The sequence below is a fragment of the Rhipicephalus microplus genome, chromosome 1 (genome assembly GCF_043290135.1).
Source record: "Rhipicephalus microplus isolate Deutch F79 chromosome 1, USDA_Rmic, whole genome shotgun sequence".
Classification (NCBI taxonomy): domain Eukaryota; kingdom Metazoa; phylum Arthropoda; class Arachnida; order Ixodida; family Ixodidae; genus Rhipicephalus; species Rhipicephalus microplus.
Genome location: NC_134700.1, coordinates 238,979,632 through 239,007,196, shown reverse-complemented (window position 1 = coordinate 239,007,196; position 27,565 = coordinate 238,979,632). Strand labels below are relative to the sequence as shown.

The window sequence follows — 27,565 nt, the reverse complement described above, 5'->3', positions numbered from 1 at the left end:
ACAAAGCTAAATTGCACACACCAAATCCTGTTAACAACGCAGTTCTTGTTCAACCAGCCGAAGGTGTCTAGACAAGCAGTGGTGTTGCCGCCTTTATTTGGTTGCCTTTGTTTGAGCATAAACGTGGATTTTTTCGTTTTTTTTTCACTCTGTTCGAGCAATTTCATTTATGTTAGGTAACTATATAATGATTAGTGGGTTCTTAGCTCATAAGTAGTTAGCGCAACATAAATTCCTATACATAACGCGTTTTCCTCATTTTTGACCTCGCTTAGACAAGCACACATAATGTATTCGTTTACAGATCTCTCCTAGCCCCACTGTTTTTGCGTAAGCTAAATATCTTTGCCTGATAAACTTGCGCAGACAAACCACTGGTGCAACTACGGCTAGGCAGCGGCCTCAGGCCTTCCAACATCCACGAGGGCATCGACATCTACTTCGAGTGCAGTGTGCGTTCAAACCCACCGGTGAGCGAGGTGTCGTGGGCCTTCGATGGTCGAGACCTGCACACGGATGGTTCCCGTGGCGTCATTGTTAGCAACCAGTCGTTGGCGCTGCGCTCGGTCAACCGCACAAACAGTGGCTTCTACGCCTGCCATGCTGCAAACTCGGAAGGTGAAGCCGAAAGCAACCGCCTCCGGCTCAGGGTTCTTCGTGAGTTTTCCACGTTCAGTTTTATACTACTCCTGGAGGTATCCCTGTTCACGTAAGGCTGGCGTTAGGTGTAGAAAATAAATTTACGAATCCTCGTTTGGTGTCTTTGCATGTGGTGTATTTACACAAGTTGGAATAACGTTATGTGGAAGTTACGAAATGTCTAATGTAACGAGGGAGGAAACAGTCAACTGCCTCGGAAAAATAAAACAAAACAGGTAGAGGTTTCTTGTCTTCCAATTCGACATTTGCTTGTTGTGCGTTGGTTGTGGACAGATATTTGTTTAACCTAACATGTCGTGAGATGCACTTCAAAATTTCTAACAGTGGCGTGACAACTGTTTTCTCTATAAAATAGGAGTCATAATGCCTCCTTTCTGACGAGACACGTTGTCTCTGTAAAGCGTGCTTTGCAACATAAATACTGTTACTACAACAAAGCCACCTTTTCAATAAATTACTTTGCCGTTAACGAAACATCTCAAACAATAATGTTCATATAATCTGTTTCTCCTCTAGCCAACTCATAACTTGCTGCTTACAAATTTACAAGCAATTCACCAGCAAGTTTTGTATGCTTTAGCTTTGCTTGCGTAGTCTATGCAGAAAAAAGAATTGCAGCAAATACACGAGATGAATGTTGACGAGTGGAGTAAAGCGGACGGGCGCACAGGCGGACGCACGAATGAACGGATGGATTGATGAGCTGACGCTTCGCCCCAGTCATCATCATTCACTCCGTGGATATGCTGTGACACCGCTTTTATTGACATGCAATGCAACTGGATACTACGACGACACAGGACATATGACCCATGGCGTACGGGGCTTCGCCCCTAAAATCACTAGTGATTAGGTTAGTGCCTAAGGCAAGTTTAGAGCGCAGCTGCTTGGGCGTTTTAGTCTTGTGAGAAATCGAAGGAAACGCCCCTGCTTCGGCAACGCACACATCTGGATTCTGGCATCCTAAACGTGCAGCCTCTGCTTGACCAGCTCGTTTAACAGCAGCGGCTGACGATGGACTTACCCTCGTTTTCTCGCTTATTGTTCAGAAAAAAAAAACTAGCTGAGACTCTTCTCTATATAAGTGCACGGTGTACATTAACGAGAAAATGCCGCAAGTAGCATGACTTGCGTGGACAAGTTCGTGCAGCCCATTTCACATCAACTGCTGCAAAGAAGCGTTGCATGGTGGCCTCGCTAGCCGGGAGACAGCGCATTGCAAAACACCCGACGTGCGACAGCCCGCACTACTTTGACACGCGGGTGGCCACCGCGGAACTTGTTCTCTCACTACTGTCGAAATATTTTCCACGCCAACCCCTTGCTATCGCTGTTTTGCATCCCCGGCAGCGCTCAGCGTTCGCTCTCTTTCGTCCTCGCTCCCTCGTCCGATTACGACGCCAGCGATGCTGCTCAACGTGGAAACGGGTTCTGTGCTCTAAAACTTCAATGACGTTTGAGATTAGCCTTCAAGAGCAGAACGCGATTGCGTAATCAGGCCCCACTCGCATCACCTTCTCAGTTGCTAGCCTGCCTTGGCTTCTCGGTGGACACCATGTCGTGCAAGGAAGTTCCTTTCTTTTTGCGTAACAATGGGCGCTTCCAACTATACCAGAATATCTGCTGTGAATGGAGTTGCCAAGTGCACACCACAGCGTAGTTCCTGCCTTTGCGGGTTGGTGAATCACCGAACGCGAGTCTATAATACAACACTCTCACTCGCGCAGCAGCACACTTTGTTGATGCAGTTGATGATAATAGTGATTCATAACGCGCTAGTTCACTTTTTTATTTGAACTTTAAACGAAACACTCGCCGTGCAATGTATACGTTTTGATGTTAGGCGTGATTCTTAACTTCTGCCAGGCAATATACATGAGTAAATAGGCTGTTCGCGCTAATAACTTTCGTATAGCGTTTTATTTTTCGAAGTGATTTCGGGCAGAGACGAGGAAATGCAGCAGAGCACCTGCTCATCATTCAAAAAGACTGTATTCAATTCCCACTAAACTGAAGATTTTTTTTAAATTTATTTGCAGCTTTTTCATTTTTTACTGATGTACAACGCTTATGTTTTCCCACAATTGACCAAGGGGGAATAAAAATTTCTTTAAGATGGGTCCTTCAAGCTTATCGTGTTAAAAGTGCGATTATTTCCAGCTTGCTTTTGGCACGTCAACCCAAAGAAGCTGAAATAAGCATAGTTGAAGCAAGTGAATTGTATCCAAGCCATGTTAAGCTTGGTTTGGCATGGTAACACCAAATAACCTAAATATATATGGGCCACTTGAGAAAAAGCACAATTACTTCTAATTAGGCTATAGTGGCTTCTTTTTGAGGCTAGTAACGTCAAAGCTTGCTGGCCCAAACCTAAATGAAACGAATTATTGCGAGTTAACACTAAGTCGATACCCGCGGCAACTATCTATTATTTAAGCCCAGGCAGGGCTTAGAAAGCGAGTTAATAAAGACTAATCCCATACATTTAAAGAACCTTATTGAGCTAATTATGATTATATTTTGAGTCAAGCTAATTAAATAACTGTAATCGTGTCGAAGTGTTGTGGTTATGTGGTAGCTAATTGATACTATTTTATAAGCTAACGGCCAGAACTCAGTTTACGAGAGAGGCCACGAAAGCGCAAAGTGCAGCCGTGTGTGGATTAGCGTCAACTCTTGGAAAACTTGCTAAAAGAAATAGCCGTGCCAGGACACCCCTAGGTGTCCACCAGTTCTGCTGCGACCCAGCATTACGACGTAGCGCAAGCTTCTGCGCTCATTTTGCTTGCCCATGCCTGTACTACACTGTATCTGTACTTTTCGAGCTATCCCTAACTCTTCTTCCCGTCTCACGTGGTCGTTATGGTTGCAGACTCGCCGGTGTGCCAGTCGGGCCACCGGCAGCACTCGCTCTCGGTGGCGAAGCACGACACGGTGGAGGTGGAATGCGACGTGGAGGCGGATCCGAACAACGTCACCTTCTCCTGGACATTCCACCAGGCGCATCGCACCGCTCCGCTGTCGCCGAACGCCAGCTTCTCGACGCCACCGGGCGCCCCGCTGCGCTCGGTGCTGCGCTACACGCCGCGTTCGGACGCCGACTACGGAACGCTCTACTGTCGCGCTCGAAACGCCGTCGGCGACAGCCTCGAGACTTGCATCTTCCAGATACACCCCGTCGGTGAGCGGTGCTCCTTTCACCTATGATCTGCATTTATTTGCTAAGCGGTCGTTGACGACTTTAGAGCACTTCGTTTGGCCGAGAAAGTCTCTTAATTACTGTTTTTATAAATACTCCCCAATGTATCACTATTTCCGTCAATCATAACGAGCTCATTCGAAGAAACCTAAATCGAACGCACATTGCCGAGAGCAGCTCGTCGAGTCACGTTCGATAAAATTAGTAACTGAATTGGCATAAACGTAAGTAGCCTGCCTACGCATTTGATATTATCAGCCAATTTAGAGGAAGTGTGTTTCGAAACATACGGAAGTTGAAACGTCTCAACCGCAAGAATATAAGGGAATAATTGCTGACTTCTTTTGAACATGTGTTTACAGATATCCGCGAGACATGTCTACCTAAAAGTAAGCTCAACCTGATTCACTGAAGAACAAGGCGCAAAAAAAGAATCCCGCTACTTAACATACCATGTTTATACCATGTTTAGTTCCCTGGCCTTTTAGTTTTTTTTAGCCATACGAGCAGTATCATGGAGGTATGTACAAAAAAAAAGTCATGTTTTATAACTCGGTGATAACATCAGATATGTTAAATACTGCTCCTAGTTCGTGCCACGTCGCCACAGGAGAAAAACTTAACTTTATCGGAATGACAGTATGCTTCTTTACGCTTTTCCGTTTCAGCAAATGCATTGCAAGAACGCTACATTGGTAAACAATAACATGGGCTCCGTACACAATAATCCTAAATAGTAGTTTCAAGTTGTACAGAAATAAAATGCTATTAGAATAGCGAAACCAGGCGTAGAAAAACGTTTGGAGTAAAACAGGAATTTTAGATTCTAAAAAAAATTGACCACGGTGGTGACAGAAAAAACACTTTTCCGATTAGCTTGGCACTACTCGCCTCCAACCTTTCTTTTTTTACTTTGCTTTTCTCAAACTTAAAAACAACGAACGAAATATCACTAACGCGCACATTTTCAGCGTCACTGTTTTTTCGGAGAACCCAGGGATCGAACACGCAACGCCTGGCTTGGAATGGCTAGAGGCTGAAGCACTTTTACGATCTCTCCTGTTCTTAACCCTCCTTGCAGGTGGTCCGCCGGGTGACTTTTTTTTACACACCTTCCTCGCTAACCTCGCAGCTGCCGCAGCACCGGCCTTTCTTTACGATCGACTCATCGAACAGTGCTAAAGTGTTTCTTCAAGTAGAGGCCAGGTTCAAGTGTCTCCAGTAACAAAACACCATGAAGAAAAAAAGGCCATAAAAAGTTGTAGAAGTAAGAGTATTTGTGCGAATTCGTAAGCTCGAAGAGGCGGAATATGGCACAGAGGCTGAAAAAAAAAGTAATAGCTGGGCCAGAAGGCCTTCAACAGAGCAGCCTGTGCGACAATAACAATCGTTATTCGATTGTCTCATTGACGCACGTTGCAAAAGATACAAACATAAAAATGTACATTGTTATTTGGAAATAATAAGCGACTGAGCTGGCTAAAAGAATGAAGTAAATGTGCAGTCATTCGTCTTTATCATAGGTACCAACACAACGTCAGCCTGCACAGATTTACGCTTATTCGATGCGTAGTTTAGATGCGTAGAATAACCTGCACAAAATTAGGCATTGCCAAAGGTGTCTAAGGAGGGATTGCCAATCGATGTTTAAATGTATGATCTATCAATAGATCTATGGCTGTCATGCTTTTTTCGGAGTGATATGCCATCCACGGCGGCCAAGTTCAACTAGTTTGCTTACGCAGAAAATAGTATAACATCCACTGCAAAGAAGCAAGGAATGTAGCAGCATGTCATCAGCCCAGTTTTTAGACGCTTTGGTGCAACTCCTTTCTTCGGATCGCGAGTCTTGGTATCACCACGACCTGCATCACACGGATCTCAGACTTGCTTCCTTTAGGCATATTACGAGTGTGTCTGGAATATCTATGCATGCTGCTGCCCCGATGAGGTTTGTTTCTTTTACGACCTTCATAAATCTAGAGGTTAGGACAGAGATGGCCTTGTGATGGACGCTTTCAATCTCAATCCGTAAGCATTCGTTCGTCTCTGTAATCGTAAACGGCCACAGTCATGAGCTCATTTAATGCACTCGAACCACTTCTTTGAGTTCACAGTATACTTTAGCATGAAAGCTTTTCTGAACGATACCCAACTTAAAGCTACTTAGTCATAGTTAGTAGTTTGCTAGTCGAGCACAGCCTTTGCAAAATTCGCCCGAGTAAAATAATTCGCTACAGATTGCGATAAGGGTAAAAGGCAACAACAAGTAATGATAAAATCGAGCAAGAACATAGACGCCATACGTCTATCGTGAGCATAAGAACAAGAGTTGTGTTTTATGATAATCACACGGCATGAGCACACTATATAATAAATTTTGTACTACTGAGGAGCGATTTGTTGAATTACGGTTATCACAATAAATGTGGCAGCTTTTAAAAAGTTTACAGATTTCATTCGCATACAGTCATGAATGCCGTTGAAATGTTTTTGTCGCCGTAGTAATAGCGATCACGATGTCAAAGAGTCAAAGTAGGTATGTTCGTTCTGCGAAACTATTATGCTTTCATCAGGGTCACATATTTACTTTCAATTCAACCACGTAAACTGCGTGGGCTGGAGCAGTTTCGCAATAATATCTATTTTTCATTGTTTTGCGAAGAATATGTGCCGAAATAATCATCAACAGAAAGCAAAAAGAAAATGTAAACAAAAACACCCGAGACCCGTCGAGAATGAACTTCGAAACATCAATAAATTCATTTCAGATGTTTCAACGAGGGAGTGCATCGATACGCAGGTACTTTATGTGTTTACTAAAAAAAACTACTATGATCACTTCTTCTTATAGGCCCTCCAGTGACGCCTTATAACTGCAGCGTAGAGGAAGTGACGTCAGAAGGCGTACACGTCGTGTGCCAGCGCAGTGGTGTGGGACAGCAGCAGACTTTCCTGTTGGAGCTGCAGGATGGGCAGAATACGCCCATCGTGACAAACTTCACGTCCGGCCAGCCAAGTTTCAGAGTTCACTCACTTAGGCCAGCCACACGCTACCAGATGGCGCTGTATGGCATCAACGCCAATGGCCGCAGCGAGCCCGTTCATCTGACCGTGTTCACGCTGCCACTGGGCAGGGGACTGGTCAGCAAAGGTAAGCACAGTATCGTGTGTGGTCATTAACTAACTTTTACATAAAAATTTTTAATATATATATACGACAAAGCAAAAGAAATAAACGGCCGACGTGAAAGATATTATTATATTAAAAAGTACGCACCACGTAGCATTTATGTCACCTTCTGTTGTCTTTTTTTTTTCGTCCAACAAAATGTATCGAAGCCAATATTCAGCAATTCTTAAATGTGCTTACAACGTTCAACAAGCTCCCATAGTCTGCCTTATAGTAGACATCATAAAACTGGCCGCAAGTTCAAATTAAAACAAAACAAAACAAACGTAGTCATTAATTTTGATAGACAGCAAATGCCCGCCGACCTGGCCTGTTTGAAATGCGTAGTGCATCAAATAAAAACAAAAAAAATCACAGGACTTTTCTTGAGCACCCCCACGCCGAACCAGCAATCTAACAATATCTGACATTACCGATGGTGAAAGTACTGATTTCCAAGAAATACTAAATGCAGCCAGTAAGTTCATTTTCATCAACACGTAACGGAATATCCAGCAAGACTTTCATTACAACGTTGTTAACGATTTCACGTGCACGCACAACTTACGGAACATTTTTCTTTGTAGATAAGATACTGCAGCCGATCTGTTCAGTGCACTTCCTAAGACAACATCACCTATCTGTGTTTTCAACTCGCTCCACCAGTACTTCCCGTATCTTTCCTGAATTCCCTATTTGCCGTGCCGAGGCGTAGAATAGCACAAGAAATGCAGTCTAGTTAATATATATACCTATTTATATTCCTTCACAAACACCTAGTTTCCTTTTACTCATTGCCTAACATTCTGGCTTTGCCTTCCTTTTTCAAGGTTGACGTTTACGTGCTATACAACGTTATCACGTTTTTCTAAGTACACTGGTCTATAAGATCCTCTTACAAGGACATAGGTCATATAAGTACAAGCAATATCTGTCATATGAACCCCTTCCACAACTAATGTGCAGTTCTGTAGTTAGGAATATTGTACAATGTGCTTTATTTTGTTATGAACAACAAACTGATTGACTGAGTGGTATCTTTCCTGTCGACCCTCTCGAACCTGTGTTACTCACTTTGAACGCAGCAGACGCAGAGTGGTCCCTAGGATCTACGACGCTGTGGGCAGCTGCGTTGAGCGCCGTGGCTGCCTTTCTGATTGTATTTATCGCACTCACGCTGGGGAAGTTCAGGCGGAAGATCCTCTTCAATCGAGGTGAGGTTTCACTTGTTTAAACCTCAATCACCATCCCTTGATTTCATTAGGTTGTGTCAATCAAACAAAGTGAAACATGCCCTTGAAACTCTCTTCCTTTAATCACTCGTTGGAGTAATTTTGCGTATACACAAGTTTCCATGCTGCGACCGGAATATGCAGAGTTGCTCGTTCTAGCGCTGATATGTCAGACATTTCATGGTTGGGTCCTCAGGCCCTAGATATTGCGAAACATAAAACCACCGTTAAAAACCACTTTCCTTCTTCATGCCTTAACGAAAGCCCTTGAGTTGAGTGCCGCAAAATTTCATGCACTGTCTTCTTTTTTTCACCAGTATAATCTGGCATTGATTCACGAGAAAACATTGAAAATAACATTTTTGGGGCGCAATAGGATAAGAGAGACATCTTTAGTGGACATAGAAGACGGGAGCAGAAAGATAGATGCCCAGGAACGGTTCATCTAGCAGTAGAGTGTTCGAGCCTGGTTGGTTAGCTATTCTAGAGTATTAAACATGTTACCACCCTTCGGGGTGTACAGAACGACAAACAGCAGACTTTTTAACAAAGAAGCTCTCTTGTTTTTTTTCTGCTTGTTTACGTGAACAATGAAGGACAGCCAAACAGAAAATATATATTTGCTCACTGGACATCCTCTTGTATCCTGTAGTACTCAGGGATCTTGTAGCATAGTGTTGTCGCCTGAGAACAAGCTGAAAAATGGAACGTTAGAATTCACATGAGATGAATTACTCTACAAGAGTGAAAACATTCTTTCTTAGTGGTAAAGTGAAGGACGTTACCTAATTTAAGCGTAAATCACCGTTATTTAGCATTATAATTCAACGAAGAAAGTCGTTCTCACTTCGTACGTTGGTGGGCGTTAACAAAATAATTGCATTGACGTCCGCGTTTTTTTTTTTATTGCAGGTCAAAACGTTTGGAATAGGAATGAAGCGTGAGTACTTTTGTTGTTGTCTTGGTGCTAAGTTTCCATTAGGGCAACGGAAAGAGAGGAGGACCACTGAAAAGTTCTTGAATGCCTCAAAAAGCGTCAATTAGGTTTTGCTGTCATCGCGTCAGGCTCTGGACGCCGAACCCACGTTTGCAAGTTATTAAATTACAAGAATTTATTGGTGAACCACAGCACTGAAAGCATTTCTATCTATCTATCTATCTATCTATCTATCTATCTATCTATCTATCTATCTATCTGTCTATCTATCCGCTTACGTCTTGGTGCTCTCATCATCGCCCCTTTAACTTGGGGTAAACCAAGTTAAGGGGTTGATGTTTAGACGAATACGAGATGTTGAGGGGGGGGGGGGTAAATTGCTTAGACAAATACGACACAGAACGTCGCAAACAGTACGGCTCTCGTCTTAGAAGGCAGGCAGAAACATGTCAGAGTCCACGTGACGGGCACCCTTGGCCATCGACGAAAATTCTACCATGCTCACCCACACCGTCAGAGAGACTTTTCAGGTTAGCTTTTTCCCAAAGAATTTGCCTTTGCAATATAATTTGGCTAGGCGTAAGGCACGAGCCCACTCCCTCATAGACTCCGCACAAAAGCCTTGACACAACTACTTACGTAGATACTGCGTAATATGGGCGGAGAGATTAATTTGTAGCTGTCGTAGCTCATCCACATGAGATGATCCTTAATGGAGCTTCAGTTAAACATGTCATTGTTGCAGCAACCAAAGAAGCTACCATCGCGCTAGCTATGAACGACCTCTCAAGGCCTCACATCTACATTGACTCCAGATCAGCCATCCTGCCCTTTCTATCTGGTCTCATCTTGAAAAGACCGCCTGATGCTTTCACACTATCACGCGGTTCCCAGAGCACATGGGAACCATTGTACTATCGTGAGCAATCAGTTCGAAAACGCGAGCACGTGTCGAATAGCCTCGAACTTCGGCTGGTTCGCAGTGCCCACTGTCGGAAACAAAGTGGAAATGGTTCTGCGGTTCCACTAGCTGTTCGCGCTCTCGCCACGATATGGCTGCTGCAAAGTGGAAGCTTGTCAGTGACCGCTAGCATTGATATGAATGCACTTCAACGCACTCAGCGAATGTCACCTAGAAAAATATTCTCAGGCCTGCTCACTGTCGCCGGGACGTCACTTGTCATGCTGGAGCGAGCGCGCGTACGGGAGGCTGTGAATTCCTTGCCACCATTGTCTTTTTTAAAAGATAAAGCGATTGCGACGAACTTTACATGCTTAACATCTTTATTCTGCCTTTTGAGTCAAAAAAAGGTGCTGGTTTGTCCCGCTTGAAATCTTTTAGAGATTTATTGCTGAGTCATTTCTTTCACGCAAAAGTCAAGGATTGTGCGCCATCGAACGTGTGGTCGATCTATAGGAGCAAAATCGTTGAACCCACAAAGAGACTAAATAGATTTATTTGATTGATATGTGGGGTTCACCGTCCCAAAAGCACCATGTAGTGATGATAAACGCCGTAGTGGAGAGCTCCGGAAATTTTGACCACCTTAGGTTCTTTACGCACACCCAATTCTGAGCACACGGGCTTACAAAATTTCCGCCTCCATCGCAACTGCAGCTGCCGCATCCGGGATTCGATCCCGTGACGTGCGGGTCAGCAGCCGAGTACCGTAGCCACAAGACCATCACAGCGGTGCAAAAGTGACTAAGTAATTTAGGTAAATTTTGTTCATTCTATATTTTTTACACACAAAAGCACTGACACACTATCTAAAACATGCATAGAAACTGGTCTTACCAGTTTGCAAAGTTTCTGCCGTCTTATTTACACTCCTTCAAATATATGTCTTCATAGACAGTTTTTGTAGACAGTCTGTGCTGCTGTCACAAGTATGTTATTCAGCACCACATGAAAAGCAAACGAAATCTTTCGTTTCATAAAAATCTCTTTTGACCGACACAATGAGTGGCGTTTCCCCTTTGCTCTGGCCCCTTTCGCACTATAGCGTAGTTGCACATAAAATTTACTAAACCATGTCGCCCCCCATCCTCCCCGTAGACTGCGTTGCCGGTTCTTGGATTACTATATTTGGTTTCGTTTTTAAACGTTCTAGCTTGAAGTACAGCTCACACACCTGAAAATCATTTAACAAAGTGCTTTACCGTAAGCGTCTGCACACATCTGAATTTCAAGAAAACATATAGGACTAAGGTGCTGGCAAGCCTAGCGGATAATTATAACACCGCTATAAAGTAGTTGAAACAGCGGCAAGAAAATATTATGCACAAAACCGATGCGCTAAGCAATGCAACAGTATTCATTACATTTTTCTCAACCAAGTAAACAGGGGTAATACAAGAACCCACTTCTCTAACTGCCAACAGCAAACTGCTTACCAACCCTGAAGCAAAAATGCCTGTCCTGAAAACGTACTGCCACGCCCGTTTATTATTTCAATGCCAGGGCTTACGCTAACAAGTCAGAAGCACACACGATACCTTTATTTTAGAGCAAGAACAGAACACGGTGGAGATGGTGCTAATAGAATGACTTAGAAATAAGTAGTATGGACACACGTACCTCTGGGTCACGAAGAAAACTATTGTCGACGTCAGCTTGACGAACGACACGCTCCCATTTTGTTCTTCGGTAAACGAGAGCACTCGCAACTTCGGTCTTTTTGCCACGACGATTCGCCACGCAGTGTCATCCAACCATTCGGATTTGCAGACGTACAGATTGCGAGTATCCAGTGCACAGAGCGCATCACACATCCACGCTGCAATTGATGGACACAGAAAAGCACGGTATTATTGAGTCGCCGACAAGCACACCAGCACGCTAGGAAAACATTCATCGGGCTTAGCAATTCATGTCTGTCGAGCGACGAGGGCGAGCGTACAGGCACGGCTGTGCAGCGAAACACATTCATCTAAATGGAGTAACGTCAGAGACCACCGCAGAAACACTGAGTTGGCCTGAAATGATCTAGGTGGCATTAGCCCAGCCTAACGCACTGACCCATCAGTGTGTGTAGCAGCTAAGGTATCGCCTGTGACGTACTCTGCTATTATGCACAGGACATGCTTGTATGTTTGGGGGATGCTGCCTGGGATTTTGAAATGCTTGTCTTATTTGTATTTTGTTTTCATGCAAACTTTTTTTTTGCGTCAGCATTCCTCGCGGCTGATGCCCCGCAATCAGCAGCCGTTTTGCAGCAACGCGAGTGAAACGGGAGTGCCGACAGTAAACGAAAAAGCGCCTCTCCTTTCCCCTCGTCTTTCTCTAGTGCCATCTACGTATCATGCTATCTCGGTTTTGAGGCTATTTTCCACGCGTTCGCGTGCTCGAGCTCATATTGCTCACGATAGTACATCCCAGCAAACCCTACCCAAATTAACTAGTTCATGACAAAACGCGAAGTCGGACATTTCGCGATGATCCCGATACTCTAGACAATTTGGGTTGGGAGCATAACTCCAACCTATTACTCCGATATCACGAAATAGTGCAGCACAATCGTTTGGGCACCGCAAATTCCCACTCTCACACCCAAAGTTGACTAGACCTCAATCTTCCCCTCTGAAAATGTTACGATTGGGATATTTCCCATCGAGATGAAGGTTGTGTCGATTTGCTCCGGACATTGATCTACACTGCCATGAGTGTCACGAAGAATATTGCTCGTTAGCTCAGAAGCTCTGCCAATGTTCGGCGTTACCAAATGCCTCTTTTAATAAATTAGAGGACTGGGAGGAAGCCCTCAAAAGCGGTGATCTACATGTACAACTAAAGGCTCTCCAAAAGGCCTGTGAACTGGCGGAGAACCTTGGTCTTCCGGCCCCAGCGTGGGCACGTCCTGCAGTTATGACTCTCTAGTTCTTTCAAACCAAGATAAAGTTTGTTGATCCTCTGACTGTCTTCCCAGGAACAACGAGAACATACATTGGTAATTAAGGAGTGAAGACGTTAAAAAAATGGGCTTCCGGCCACGTTTCCCCGGCTAATGCGCAAAATGAAAATTAGAATGGCACGAGTAGTCAAACCCAGGTGCTCTTCGTGGCGATCAGGTACCATAGGGAACCCAAGCTCAAGTTTGGCACGACGCTCGCATGGCCGAGCTGTGCGTTACTGGGATAGACGCTGCCGGATAATGTGGTTTATAGCCGGATTTGGCAGTGGAAGTAGCCAGGACACGCACCCGTATGCTCTCATCGTTCGGCCGAGAGAAGTGCTATAGTCATCAAAAGCTTTATTGAAACGCACCACAGATGCAATGCGAGAGCTGTGCGCGTGCCCGGAAGCGAGGACGGAAGTGGCGTCGCGAAAGCACGTGCCACGGATATTGCCAGTTGGATAAAAGCAGTGGAGCCGCTCGACGTTGCTTCTTGGGCTCACACTACGGGCTCACACTACGATGGTCATGGCACGAAGACAGTACGGAGTGCTTGATAGCAGCCTTGATAAAAACGGCTGCAATGACGAGTGTGGCGTGAAATTGCATGTGGGACATTTGCAGTGGTTATCAAAGAAACGCCACGAGCGAACACATCAGTGCCGCCACTAAGTGAACATTTGAACAGTGCAGCGACGTCAGCGTGATGGTCGCGCTGTCTTTTTGTCAACTGAACATCGCGTTTGCCACAGGCGTGTTCATAATTGATTGATATGTGGGGTTTAACGTCCCAAACCACCATATGATTATGAGAGACGCCGTAGTGGAGGGCTCCGGAAATTCAGACCACCTGGGGTTCTTTAACGTGCACCCAAATCTGAGCACACGGGCCTACAACATTTCCGCCTCCACCGGAAATGCAGCTGCCGCAGCCGGGATTCGATCCCGCGACCTGCGGGTCAGCAGCCGAGTACCTTAGCCACTAGACCACCGCGGCGGGGCACAGGCGTGTTCTTAGGCGTTTGTCCTGTTCCGAGCAGGCTCTTTTAACAGTTCCACCAGCACTATGGAAATTTTCACTCTCGAAGGCAGCAGCAGTGCACAAGCAGGAGCCTCGTGCTGCTCGCGTAGCTTTCACGAAATATTGCAGATGAAGATAAGGACTGATTATCGCCAGGGGCACTCGCGTCATGGCGGCCACGTGGCCGTGAGTGAATATGTCGCGAGCACGGCGAAACTGAATGCGAGACATTGTGACCACGGCAGGATATAATTTACTTCTTCGCGCGTGTGTGCATATTCTGAGCAATGAAAATGCGATGTAGGCGTCCTGCAAGCTTTACGCTTAGATCTTACCTACCACCAGAATGTGAATGAGAGTGGCAGTACGTGTTTCAGAAAGGTAAGAAGCAAAGCGTAAAGAGGGAGGACCCCATCACAATATCGTAAATTCTATAATGGCTTCGTTTTTGCTTCGCCGTACACCGGACGAGGAGGGCTGCAATGAAGAAGTAAGCGAGCAGCTGGCGAAACTTTCGGGCCACGTGTGGTTTCGAGGGACATTATGAGAATGCGCGGTGAAGCAGCGAAGAAAACAAGTCAGACACGTCTAGAAAGTGCAAGCCGAGTGCGCTGCTATGGTGGCCATGTGGCTGTGAGCGATATGTACTCGAGTGATCTTTTGGAGCTTCGAAGACCCGACGACCGTCTAGGCAAGTTGTTGAGGCTTTACGCGGTGCTCAAATAGGCCAGAACAGAGCAGTGTCGATTTCCATGATGAAGCTGGGATCAGAGAGAAAATTGAACGAAAACAAGGAAATGGAACAGGGAAAAGGGAAGAATAAAAAGTCGAGTGACAGGCTCTTTGTCTTTTCTTTCTTTTACAGCGCATTCGCTCCCAACAACAGTCGATTTTCATTGTGATGTTTTTCGTTACCGAAGGGGTTTGCGTTTGTCGTGAATCATGAAAAAGTATTATCAGCGCTTGAGCCTGATTTAGACCAAGATCTGTGAGCGAGCATGGTTCTGGTCGCATGTTATGGTCACTTTTCCGCGATGGACGACAGCTTACTTGCACATGTGTTTTCTTTCCCTGCACCAATAATCTATTGGAGCAGGAACCCAACGAAATTATTTTTATTTTGAGTTCAAGCAGCAAGGATACAGTGAGTGTTTAATAACATGATGTCATTCATGTAAAAAAAGAGGTAATAATTTAGAAGTGGCTTGGCAAAATCTGTCAAAAGTTTCTATTGATTCTCTTTCGTTTGGTATCATGTAAATCATCATATTTGCTGTTTTAGTCGCTGCCAATATTAGACAAAGGACCTTTTCATCGTTGTATTTTTATTTTTATTTATTTTTTTGTAAACTGGCTGAAAGAAAAACAGCCTTGCTGCGCCAGTATTATGATCGCTTCGGTCCCATGGATTGCGACCATCCCTGTCTTCTACCACTGCATCACGCCGGTGTCCGAAGAAAAGTGATTGTCCTCCAATGTGAGGGCATGGAAATGGCAAGCAAACTAGGAAAACGGAAGTTGATGCAGCCACCTACCAGAATTCAACAGCGTTCGTGAGAAACAGTGTCTTGCTATGGTGCTATCCCCAGCCAGAAAGCGATCAGGGAATTACCAGTGCATTGGTGCCTTCATTCGTCAAGTACGCCAACAATAGATAAAATGTTCCGCTATTCCCGACCCACTGAGAAGGAATGGCAGACACTGAGGAAACTACTATGGCGCTATGGCACGCCTTCTCCCGCCTGTACACTGGGCACCTAGCAGGAATGGTGACTGCATATCCGTACATTTTGTGGCAAATTGTCTCTTTTATATGTAAACTGCGCTCCAACAATAACTTTCTGCAAAACTAAAGCGTTAATTGTTTCTGTTCTCAGTATTTGTATGACAATGGCAGAAACGACAACTAATTGATGCCAAGACGAGGCACTTTTTGTTCTATTTTTATTTTTTTATTCTAGTCTAACAGCCTCGTAAATTATGCTATGACTTTCTTTGTGTGTAGGTTCGCTATTGTCCAGTGAGAAGTAAAGAGTTGCGTTCAGAACTTTTAGAAGTTCAGGGTTATATGCAGTAAACGATCTGAAATGATGATTTCTTAATAATAGCTTCAATATGAGTCTTCGCTATGAAACTCATGCGTCTTATTATAACACTCTTGTTGTCCAAGAATAGATATGCATGGCTTCCTGTGCACTGTTTTATTTGCAGCGCTGCTGATCCCTGTGAAAATGAAGCGAAACAAAGGCATTCTTTCGACAGGGATGTCAACGCAGGTGAGCATATCTATTTTTTTAAATTTTTATGCGGAACTATAGGGGCACTGTAGACGTTGCAGACTAAAATTTTGTAAGGGGGAGTATTTAATAATTGAATGCCGGGTGGGCTAACACTACACACAGTATGCAAGGATGCAGGACAATAGGGCAGTTCAGACACGGCCCCACAACAACATCGCCTTTTTGGTAGTGTAATGCGCCAGCAGCTTTCGAATGCATGATGGACTCCCTCCTTAGCGGTTTTGAATGGTCGACGTGCCTGTGCTATCTAGACGATGTCATCGTTTTCTCGCCAACCATCGAAAGCCATCTTTCACGTCTGTCGGCCATCGTTGACGTTTTTCGCTGTGCTGGCCTCCAGCTTAACGCGTCTAACCCCTGTATTCTAGAACCTCCCTTCACTCAACGCTTCGCTTTCACTTGAGAAAGCCGATTGGAGCGCCATGTCTAGGCACGGCAAGTCACTGCATATCAACGATACTCTGCTGCGATTCTTGAGTAGCGCAGCGTTATTTTGAGCCGAGTGGTGGCACAGTGCTCAACTTTGTCAAGTGAAGGGTGAAAGTCGAGTCGAGGAGCGTTTGTGAATACGGGGGTTAGTGCACCTTTGGGCACTGTCAGGTAAAGCTACTTGGCCACCTTGTTGATCTGCTGGTGTACGACCCGACACTGATAAAGTCCGCGTGGTGCGCGAGTTTCCGGTCCCGCGTTCCACGCAAGAAGTCCGCAGCTTTTTGGGACTCTGTTCATATTTCCGCCTTTTTTGTCAGCAACTTCGCAGAAATTGCTCGGCCCCTCACGGATCTCCTCAAGAAGAACGTGGCTCCTTCATGGCGTGAAGACCAAGAACACTCCTTTGCGTCATTGATTTCTGTGCTCACATCACCACCTGTGGTGGCTCATTTTGACCCAGCCGCTCGAAAGGAGCTACGCACCGACGCAAGTGGCCATGGCATAGGGGCGATACTCGCACAAATGCAGAACGGCACAAACCGTGTCATGGAGTACGCTAGCCGCCTACTTTCTCAGTCGGAAAGGAACTATTCAATTACTGAGCGAGAGTGCCTGGCTCTCATCTGGGCTATCACAAAATTTCGTCCGTACCTATATGGAAGCGCGTTCGCAGTCATCACAGACCACCAAACGCTCTGCTGGCTGTCAACCCTTAAGGATCCTACAAGAAGACTCGGGCGATAAGCATTGCGATTGCAGGAGTACACGTTCTCTGTAGTGTACAAGTCTGGCAAGCTTCACAGCGATGCCGACGGCTTATCTTGACACCCTGTTGATCCACCTGACTCCTGTGAGTTGGAAGCTGATGCCAACATCCTAGTCATAACAGGTTTTCTGCAAATGGCTGAAACAGCCGACGAACAACGCCGAGATCCATCGCTGCTATCAATGATTGACCGTCTTCAATCTGGCCATAAAGATCCTTCACTGAGCCTATTTTTTCTAACTTTTGCTCGTCGTCCCGCGTCATCTGCGCAAGGACATCTTGCAACAACTTCACAACGCCCCAACTGCCGGACATTTAGGTGTCTCCAGAACCTATGACCGCGTCCGCCGACGGGTATTCTGGAAGGACCTTTACCGTTCCGTTCGCGGCAACGTTGCAGCGTGCGACCTGTGCCAGCGGCGGAAGAAGCCTACGTCTCTCCCTGCCGGTCACCTTCAACCTATTGAAGTCCCAGCCGAGCCGTTTCATCGTGTGGGTTTGGATTTGTTAGGTCCCTTCCCAACATCGGCAACGGGAAACAAATGAATTGCAGTAGCTATGAATTATTCCACTTGGTATGCAATTACTGGAGCGCTACTGACCAGCTGCGCAACGGACGTCGCAGATTTCCTACTCTATGACATCATCCTTCAGCATGGTGCTCCTTCTCACCTACTCACGGACCGTAGCCGCTGCTTCCTGTCTCGTGTGGTTGACGACCTCCTTAGATCCTGTGCTACGCGGCACAACTTTACGACTTCTTACCATCCTCAGACTAACGGACTTACTGAACGCCTCAACTGCATACTGACAGACATGCCTGCTATGTATGTTTCTGACGGCCACGCCGATTGGGACACTGCCCTTCCTTTTGTAACCTTCGCCTACAACTCGTCCCGTCAAGAAACTGCCGGCTACTCACCATTTTATCTTCTCTATGACCGTGATCCTTTACTACCTTTCGATACCCTGCTTGCACATGACCTTCCGTCCACGACTTCATACGCACAAGATGCCATTTCCCGTGCTCTGATCGCACGTACAGCAGCCCGCACCAGGTTCTCATCGTCCCAGAGAGCACAGAAGTCACTCTACGACAGCGACATCGGGATGTTGATTTTTCTCCGGCCTCTCTCGTGCTACTGTGGCTGTCATCCCGTCGTGTCGACCTGTGCGAGAAACTTTTATCGCAATACGTAGGGCCTTATCGAGATCTGTGCCAAGTCACACCTGTCACCTATAAAATTTCTCTTACTACGAACCCCACTGTTACATCCAGAAGTGGCATTGTGCACGTCTCGCCTGAAGCCCTATCAAATGACCCGTCCGTCTAATAACAACAGCAGGCACCGGGACGGTGCTTTGCCACCCGGGGTAATGTCATGGGTATAGAAAGGTACCTCAGGCACGGGCGCAGAAATGACGCAGAAGGAATGAAGACGACAATGTTAATGCGGGGCCGTGTCTGAACAGCCCTGTTGTCTTGCATCCTTGCATAATGTGTGAAGTGTTAGCCCACCCGGCGTTCACTTACTAAATACTCCCTGTTACAATATCTTGCAAGTTGTTTGTTGCATCTTTTTTATAGTCATGCAGCTCAGTCTCATCCCAGTGAATGTCGTCCAGCTTTTTCATGCGTCGTTTCCCATCATGCCGACTTAGAGCAGAGCACCTCTGCGTTTTCTACGTCTGAGCTTTCTAAAAAGTCTTTTTGGTATTTTAGTGATCTTTTCTTACTCCGCTTACTTTTTTTTGCGGCGTGTCAAGCGGCTTGGTATAGCATTCAATTCATACTGGCAAGTTTTCTTCAGCACGAGAACATAGGGGAAAAGGACACAGTAGAAAGAAAGCGCACCGACTTCCAACTAACTTTATTTCGCAGAGTGGCAAAGTAAATTGCAGACAAGGACAATGAAAACCCGCAATAATATTAAAGCAGAGAAAATTCACTTAATCTACGTGAAAACAGCGTAAGCTTCCCACCACTGGCGTTATCACAGTTAAAACTGGACTACCTGACTGGGCTTTAGGGCACTCGAAGACCCGTCACATGTCCTTCGTCTACCGGTACATTGATTAGGCTTGTCTAATTCTTCTTGTTTTAAAGACAATTGTCTTTATTGGGGACCTGCACTTGAGGACCTGTACTGTCTGTCTGTCTGTACTTTTGTATGTTTGTCTACCCTAACGATACCTCAAACGGCACCAAACGGACAACCCCATCCACAGCGCCCACCAATCTTGCTCATGGTTTAGCGTTCATAGTTGTGCGATTGTCAAATAAAAAGCAAATATTGCGCGTATCTCAGGCGCTATACCAACATGTCCTTGTTTTGTATGTCTGCCTTTATACTAGAAGAGGCACACACAAGTAACTCTAAGTACTGTAGCGTTTAACGCGCTGCGCTGACAGTGCGACGCGATCCTCAAGAAGGTGTTTCCAACGCTTTAGTACGACGGCATGGTGGTGGCACCTGTCCGTCACTTTGCATTCTACACCTTATCACCTCCGTTACTGGCGCGCATCTTTCTCCGTGGTCGCGCACGCCTTCGTTTTCAAAAATAACTGCCAGATGGCACTCGTGCCATCTGGCAATGCCTAACGTGCCTAGATACGCTCGTTCACCTCCATTACACGCTCGAGGCACTCTAATGCAGTGCCTCCAGCATACCATTCACCGATTTTCTTGCGCAGATCATCAAATAAACGTTTTGTTCCCTCTCTCCAGACGCAAGACTATCGTCTTTCGACGATATTTATTGTGTAACATGTAGATTCGGGCAAATTTTTTATCGCCTTTTCTGCACATATACCTTATGAAATAAAGTTAGTTGGAAGTCCGCTCTTGTTTTGTCTACTCTGTTCATTTTTGCTATGTTTGTGTGCTTAAGAAAACTTCCCGGCATGAATACACACTAACCAGCCCAAGCTTGCACTCTTCAAGGTAACATTTCATTATTGAAAAGATGAACATATGTAGACCACTGTGGCCGCAGTGATGCCCAATCGTTATCGCAATGCCGTGAAAATGAGCAAGCTTGTATCACTGTTTATTTATTTTCCTGCGCAAGCATCGAACTCAACAAAATATGTAGACCTAACTCAAACTGAGTGCGTTTATTGTGCTATGAAAATCATGTTGTCGACCAGTGTTTATTTTAAACAGTCTGACAGATTATACAATCGAAGTGTAAATGCAAAATTTCGACGGGTATCATCACTTGCTTTAGAAATATGTTCGAGAACTATATGCTCTCAGCGAATTGTTATATGTCTCAGCGAATGGTTAAGACAGTTCCTTTTGCCTAAAGAGTCAATGTTTCTTTTCTTGCCAAGGAAGAAAGGAAGAAGCAGAAGAGAAAGGAAAGGCAGTGATGTTACCTAGTCTAGAACTATTGGTATGCTATCCTGCACAGGCAGAAGGGGTCTGGGAGTTTTAAAGATGGATAAATAAAGTGAAAAGAGAGAGCACGCCCACACAGTCAAGCTCCTAATGTGTGCCTACGACGAGGCACTGTATTCGAAGCTCCTGCTGATATATGTGAGGTCCAAGGGACAGCTTTCAGCTCTCCCATAGTAGAGTACCGAGTACTCTAAATCGTTAACCACTTTTTCTAAACACACGACGTGACTATTTGCTCTGAGGCACTACCGTCCCCTTTGTCAGTTCACGTTGTCTTTCAATCCTTTTGTATTCCACATTTCTAATGCCGAGTTTCTTCTGAGACCGAATTCTCTCCCTTACTAGGTCACCTGCCAAGTGAGAAGATTTTGACCCCGGGCCTCGGTGCGCTGGCTGCTGGTATCCAGGGAACTGACCGACTGCGCCACGCGGGGGATCTCGAGTGAGTTCCCACTCGAGCACACTCGGCCTGGCACCCCAGCTAGCGTCTCCGGTGCCCGCGCCCATCACACTTTTCCCAAGGCTCCCGGAGACGCTCATGGAAGACGTCTGGACAAAAGACATACTCTGTGGGTGGCATTCTAATTCATCTGCTGTATCGCAACACACACCGCTAATTAGTAGTGATTATGCAATGAATGCACCAGGCAGCCGGTGCATACTGGAGACACAAAGCAAAGTAACATTTTTGTTCAATCGAAGACCTTTACTAAGGGCAGAAAACTTTTGCAGCTCAAGCCTCTACCACTCACCTCTTTTTTCACCAATGGCATGTTATTGTCATTGCACCGTACGATTTCTCGCCACCTAATTCAAAAACGACAAAGACGAGAGGCATTGTGAAGATTGGCACTCATTACTATGAACTCGAGAGGGCAGTGGGCATCAATACATCGTCAATACGAGCAGCGAACTGCGAAAATGGGTTTCTGAAGTCTTTTTGAGACACGTAACAAGTATGAGAGCTTCGACTGATTGATATGTGGTGTTTAACGTCCTAAAATCACCATATGATGATGAGAGATGCCGAAGTGAAGGGCTCCGGAAATTTCGACCACCTGGGGTTCTTTAACATGCACCCAAATCTGAGCACATGGGCCTACAACATTGCCGCCTCCATCGGAAATGCAGCCGCCGCAGCCGGGATTCGATCCCGCGACCTGCGGGTCAGCAGCCGAGTATCTTAGCCACTAGACCACCGCTGCGGGGCAAATGTTAGAGCTTCGAAAGTTTTCGAGCACTGTGATAGTGTTGCTATGGGAGGGCGTTCTTGTATTAAAATTGGTTATTGCTCACAAAATTCAAGAAATTAAACATTATATAAAATATGACGTATTGTGGTAATAATTTTTACTCGATTAGTGTTCTAAGAATACTTCCTCGACTTAGACAGAGGCCATAGCCCCACAGGTAGAAACCCGCCGCATACTATTTGGTAGGCGCTCTTCTTACCGGTAGCTTGTAAACGTGTTCACTGTTTCGCTTCTTTACATAGTGAAGTGGTTCTCATAGAGGAGTCTGCGGACACTGACAGTCCGCGAGGTCATTTTTTGGGGCACTCGGAAGCCACCCAACGGGAAAAAAGGAATTCTTTGGAAACACGCTGCGTCCCGTGACAGAAAAAAAGTGTTCAATTAAGGGCTCGTTTTTTTTTATGTTTCACACAATATTGTTCAGACGGACAAGCATGTGAGGAAAAGTGTAGGGGGTGTTATATGAGGTACTTGTAATGTAAATGTGAATAGTTGCAATTCGTACTCGGAGTTACTCATCAAGGCAATGTCGTCAGCAAACCGCAGGTTACAAAGATACCCTGCATTAACTCTTCTCTCCAACATTTCCTACTCTAGGGCGCTGAAAACTCGGTGAATAGCATTGGAGAGATCGCCGCGTCGCCATGCCTCACACCCTTCTTTATTGTAGTTCAGTCACTTTGTCTTGCATTTATATACGGGTTTGTATATATACGTCTGAGAATTACTCTGCTTTTGCACATCCACTTTTTTACTATTTACTACTTGTAAATATATTCATTGTTTTACATGAATATTGCTTTATATGTATTTGCTCGTTTTATACCTTTATGACATGCATGTTTTTCATTTTACTTTCGTTTTTTGTTACACTGTTTAAAAATGGTTTCATATAAGGGATCAACTGATATCCTACCTGAATGTGAATTCAGAGGCGTAATCAGTATGTTTTACAGAATTTCTTTCTCGCGAATAAACAGTTTCGTTTATTTACTTCATCTCATTTGAAAGTCACGTCATTGACGATGTCTCAAGTTTTGAGCTGCCATGACAACGTGCATGTGTGTTGTAGCTCATCTTCTCACTCAAAACGTTTCCCAGTTTCACAAGTTGTGCTTTCACTTTTCCAGGAAACGGTAATCAAAGTTTTTATGCAGTGTATTGAGAGTACAGCCATAATTGTCCGCTATCACCCGGCGAAATGGCAACACTCAAACGATTCTCTGACACACCGTACGATCATTCAGAGATTTTTTTAAAGTGCACAGCCTTTGGGTAGCCTGGTTGGCGTTTGCTGTCGTCGAAGCTTGGTGTAGTGCTCCGTGTGTACCATATCAAGAAAGTGCTTGCGCCAAGCTAGTGCACTCGAGGTAATTCAGGTAAAACCACGCAGAAAACAATTTTTAAAAAGTGAAGCAAGCGCCAAATAGAAAGGGAGCATAACTCCCGTATTCAGAAACGCTACTTGACTTGAACTTGACTTGAAACCGCCTTCAATGCAGCGCGTTCGCAACGCGTCTGTGCGTTTGTGCTGCCTTGGCACCACCAAAAGGCAAAGCGTTCGAAACGTGTTTGTGCTGCATTGAAGTCGGTGGGAAGTCAAGATAAAATCAAGCAGCGTTTCTGAACACGGGGGTAAGATAAAAATAGGAAGAAAATATGGAGATATCAATAAAGAGAAAAAAATAGATAAAGAGACAGGAAGAAATGCATAGAAATAAAGAGACAAAAACAGTACAAAACAGAACACAATAATGGAAAAGAAAGCGGCGGCTGCATTTCCGATGGAGGCGGAAACGTCGTAGGCCCGTGTACTCAGATTTGGGTGCACGTTAAAGAACCCCAGGTGGTCCAAATTTCCGGAGCCCTCCACTACGGCATCTCTCATAATCAAATGGTGGTTTTGGGACATTAAACCCCACAAATCAATCAATAGAAAAGAAAAATGGAAGAAAAGGAGAAAAAAAAGTCCCCGTATCTGCATGTTACACTGCAAATGTCGTCGAACGACGATAGTCTTGCGTCTGGAGAGAGTGGTCAAAACGTTTATTTGATGTTCTCCGCAAGAAAATCGCTGACACAATCCACAGCGCGCAGCTCTGTGGATGGTGTCGATCGTTTGGAGTGTCGTTTGGCCACTTTGGTGCTGTTTAAGGTACCGTTAAGGGCGGACAAACACACAAATGTACATACGGACAGACAGATAGACAGACAGACAGGTGAATATTTTTGCGTCGAAGGTCTTCAAGAAAGACTGTCTTTAAAACCACAAAAAAAAATCAAGAAGGCTGCCTCGCAATTCTTTCAGGCTTAGGACCCCTAGCGGGAATCTATCCTAATTTTTCTTATATTTGTGTGATTGAGTACTCGCTTCTTTCCTTGTTGTACTGCCGGATATTCACTGCGACAATATTGTCTGTTTCTTGTGCAGCGACAAGCACGCCCCACCCCATCACTACGGAAGAAGTCGTTGTGTCGAACGCTGGCCCTGGCGGAAGGTCGAAGACGTCCCGGTCCAAACTATGCGCGCGCCTCTTCACCGTCCTAACCTGGACCGTCCTCGTTGTCGTGTCAAGAGACGTTTCGGATCTCAGTGTGAACTTACTGGTTGCAGTTCTTCGAGGCCCGCGTTCATCGGTCGTTGACAAATGCTCAACCTTGCGTCGTGCCTTACAGCCGTTCTCTCATTCGCGCTGGCGTGTTGAAGACTCTCTTTCGGCGGCAGACGCTAATACTGGTGCCGCACTCTTGGTGGTGTAAATAAAGTGGACCGTATATAAGAACAAGGATTCCTCCGCATATTCTACATGAAAGTGTATATATTCGCATGACCCCTTCCCCACTCTGTTTTCCCGTGGAAATGTGAACTAGTGGTGGATGACGAACGACGGCAACAAACGGCGAGCAGTGATGCCCCGGCTTACCGTGTTTATTCTCGTACTAGCAACACCAGTTGTTAGTGGCTACTGCTGACTAGTTCTGGCTCAAGAGGGGTAAGTATTGGGTTATGTAAGCTAGTCCATGTTGTCAACTGTTATAAGAGCCACATTGAATTTGGACATTATGAGGCCACTGATACTCTGGTAAAAATACATGAGTGGCTCCTGTCTGAAGTTTTATTTTATGTTTTCTTCCTATTTCACTTCCTGTTTGCAACTCCTGGACAACTCATAGATTTTGAAAAATAGATAAAAAGTTTTGATGCTCTTTGTTAATCAAAAAATGGTGTCCTCAAAAGCTTTAGAAAAATTGCATGCATTTGCTTTAGGTATCGATATTCAAGTTTCCTTTTACTGAACAACATGTAAAGGAGAGCAGCATATCGCGTCATTCTAGAAATGTGTCCTAAATGTTAAAAAATCCGGAAAACGAGATATTTCTTGGGTGTTTTCTAAATTACTTCTGTAACCACAGGCACCTTAAGATGACTAAGCCACAACTTAGTACTCCAATAAAGAAAGATAAGTTAATTAACCTTTTATTTGTAGACTTTGGCTGTTACGTCATATAGGAAAATTCAAGTCATTCACGGGAAGAACCCATTGCAGCTTTGAAATAAAAAAAAGAGCCTGACCTCTGGTTATAATTGCGAGGTTCTGCCAAATATAGCGGTGGAACCAAAACAACAAAAAGCACAAAACGTGGAAAGCGCAACTACCATAGCTCTCTGATTCATCCATAATAATTGAGCATAGTTATTTCAACAAATAACCGACTCCGTTGTGTGATTGTGCGAGTGGCGCTTGCAATTATAGCACGTACGGTACACATGTGTTGCATGAGAAAGCCTTGCACACATGTAATCGTTCTTTTGAACAGTGACGTCGTCCTGTTCGTCCGTTTGTTGAGCTCATTGGTTTCTCGGTTTCAGTTTTGCCGTCGAACTTGGTAGAATGTTATTACGCCATAACAATTAAAACAAGACGTTGTCTCCACTCCCCAATCTGGCGATGATTTCTTTTGACACAAATTCGTAACTCTACTAAATAAACAGTCCATTACATTAACTTTCTTAATTACTTCCTCAAGTGATCCCGAGTTACTGTTCTATAATTACTGTCCCAAGCCATCTTAAGATGCCAGTCATTGCAGAAAAAGCAATTAAGAAAGCAATGAGCAAATATCTAATTTCGCTGACTTTCTGAAGATTCTGGACGCATTTCTTGAAACACCCGGTATAAGTTTTCAAAAGGCCGGACTTGCAGACAAGGACATAAGAAGTAAGTGAGGACACCGCACCCTTTCTTCTGTCTCTGTTTGCTCATCCTGGCTTTTTGCAACGAATACGTGCCAAGTAGTTCAGCACTGTTGTTCTAAACGAAGCATAAAACGGTGCGTTATCTGCTACTGCACGAAACTGGCATGAAAGTGATACACATGTACAAGCTTGTGCACGCCGTTTGACACAATAAAATAGTGCAAGGGCCATTTCCACCGATGAGCAAAGAATATTGTTCAGACAGTCCCACGAATATTTTTTTTTTTCATTTGTCTTTCTATGAATACAATGTAAACCTGAAACACAAGCTTCCTGAACAGTCTGGGTGTTCAACATTATGACGAAACAAATGCGCGGCCTGGTTCAGTGATGGGGTGATTCGTCAGTGTGCACTTTTGCAGAGCATCACTACCCTTCAGTGTGGCTGTGTGGTGACACTCTTTATTCATCAAGTCTACACTTAATTAGACTCTGGCGTGCTATAAGCCTTAAACCCTGCACCGTTTTTGAATAAACTTATGTGTTGTTCAAAGATAAGAAGCACCACGGAGCCTCGGTCGTGTAAAATAAAAGTATGGATTTGGGAACAAGTGGGAAGTACAATTATAATACTTCCAGAATAAATATATACCAATATATCTATTGTGCCCCCGTGAAATCTATTTGTCATGGTACCTCGTTCCGCAAAACATCGATGTCATTATTTTTCAGCATAATGTTTTTATTATATTTTGTAGTATCTTTTTTTCATGATCTAGGTATGCAAGAATGGTAATATATCTCTGTATATCATCTGAACGCAACTGACTTCAACGCAACTAGCTTTACACGTGTTCAGAAAGGCCAGCTGAGTGTTTCGCAATTTATTTCGGGTACTCGACTTGCCCACGAATATACCTCTGGCAGCATAGAAGCGGCCGCCCATACCCAGACAGACCGCAGCACAACGCATGTGGAACACGAGGCAAGTTCCTTGCAATTACTCTCCACCGTCCCATTACGGCTGTCCGTTTTCTTTGCTATGGTGCTCCCTCGGCGGTCGACATGACACCTGCGCCTAAGCGGGTCTGCTTC

General features: G+C 44.9%; 1 protein-coding gene and 1 long non-coding RNA gene across 3 annotated transcripts in view; one reads left to right on the top strand and one right to left on the bottom strand.

Annotated features, from left to right (window-relative positions):
• LOC119166092 (synaptogenesis protein syg-2) overlaps positions 1 to 27,129 on the top strand; it is a 159,596-nt gene extending 132,467 nt beyond the window's left edge. The window contains exons 6-13 of one of the 2 annotated variants that reach the window (XM_075891688.1): positions 367 to 657; positions 3,533 to 3,841; positions 6,714 to 7,013; positions 8,120 to 8,245; positions 9,176 to 9,203; positions 16,329 to 16,393; positions 21,365 to 21,588; positions 24,704 to 27,129. In XM_075891688.1, coding sequence (XP_075747803.1) covers positions 367 to 657; positions 3,533 to 3,841; positions 6,714 to 7,013; positions 8,120 to 8,245; positions 9,176 to 9,203; positions 16,329 to 16,393; positions 21,365 to 21,465 — 1,220 coding nt within the window. In that variant the 3' untranslated portion in view covers positions 21,466 to 21,588; positions 24,704 to 27,129. Of the gene's footprint in view, positions 1 to 366; positions 658 to 3,532; positions 3,842 to 6,713; positions 7,014 to 8,116; positions 8,246 to 9,175; positions 9,204 to 16,328; positions 16,394 to 21,364; positions 21,589 to 24,703 lie in introns of both variants that reach the window. The other variant, XM_075891687.1, reaches the window with a different exon arrangement.
• On the bottom strand, positions 8,323 to 12,386 carry LOC142813615 (uncharacterized). The gene is made up of 2 exons (XR_012894684.1): positions 11,782 to 12,386; positions 8,323 to 8,958 (listed from the first exon to the last, which is right to left on the bottom strand). It is a non-coding gene; the product is annotated as an uncharacterized LOC142813615 (long non-coding RNA).
• Positions 27,130 to 27,565: the final 436 nt, after the last annotated feature.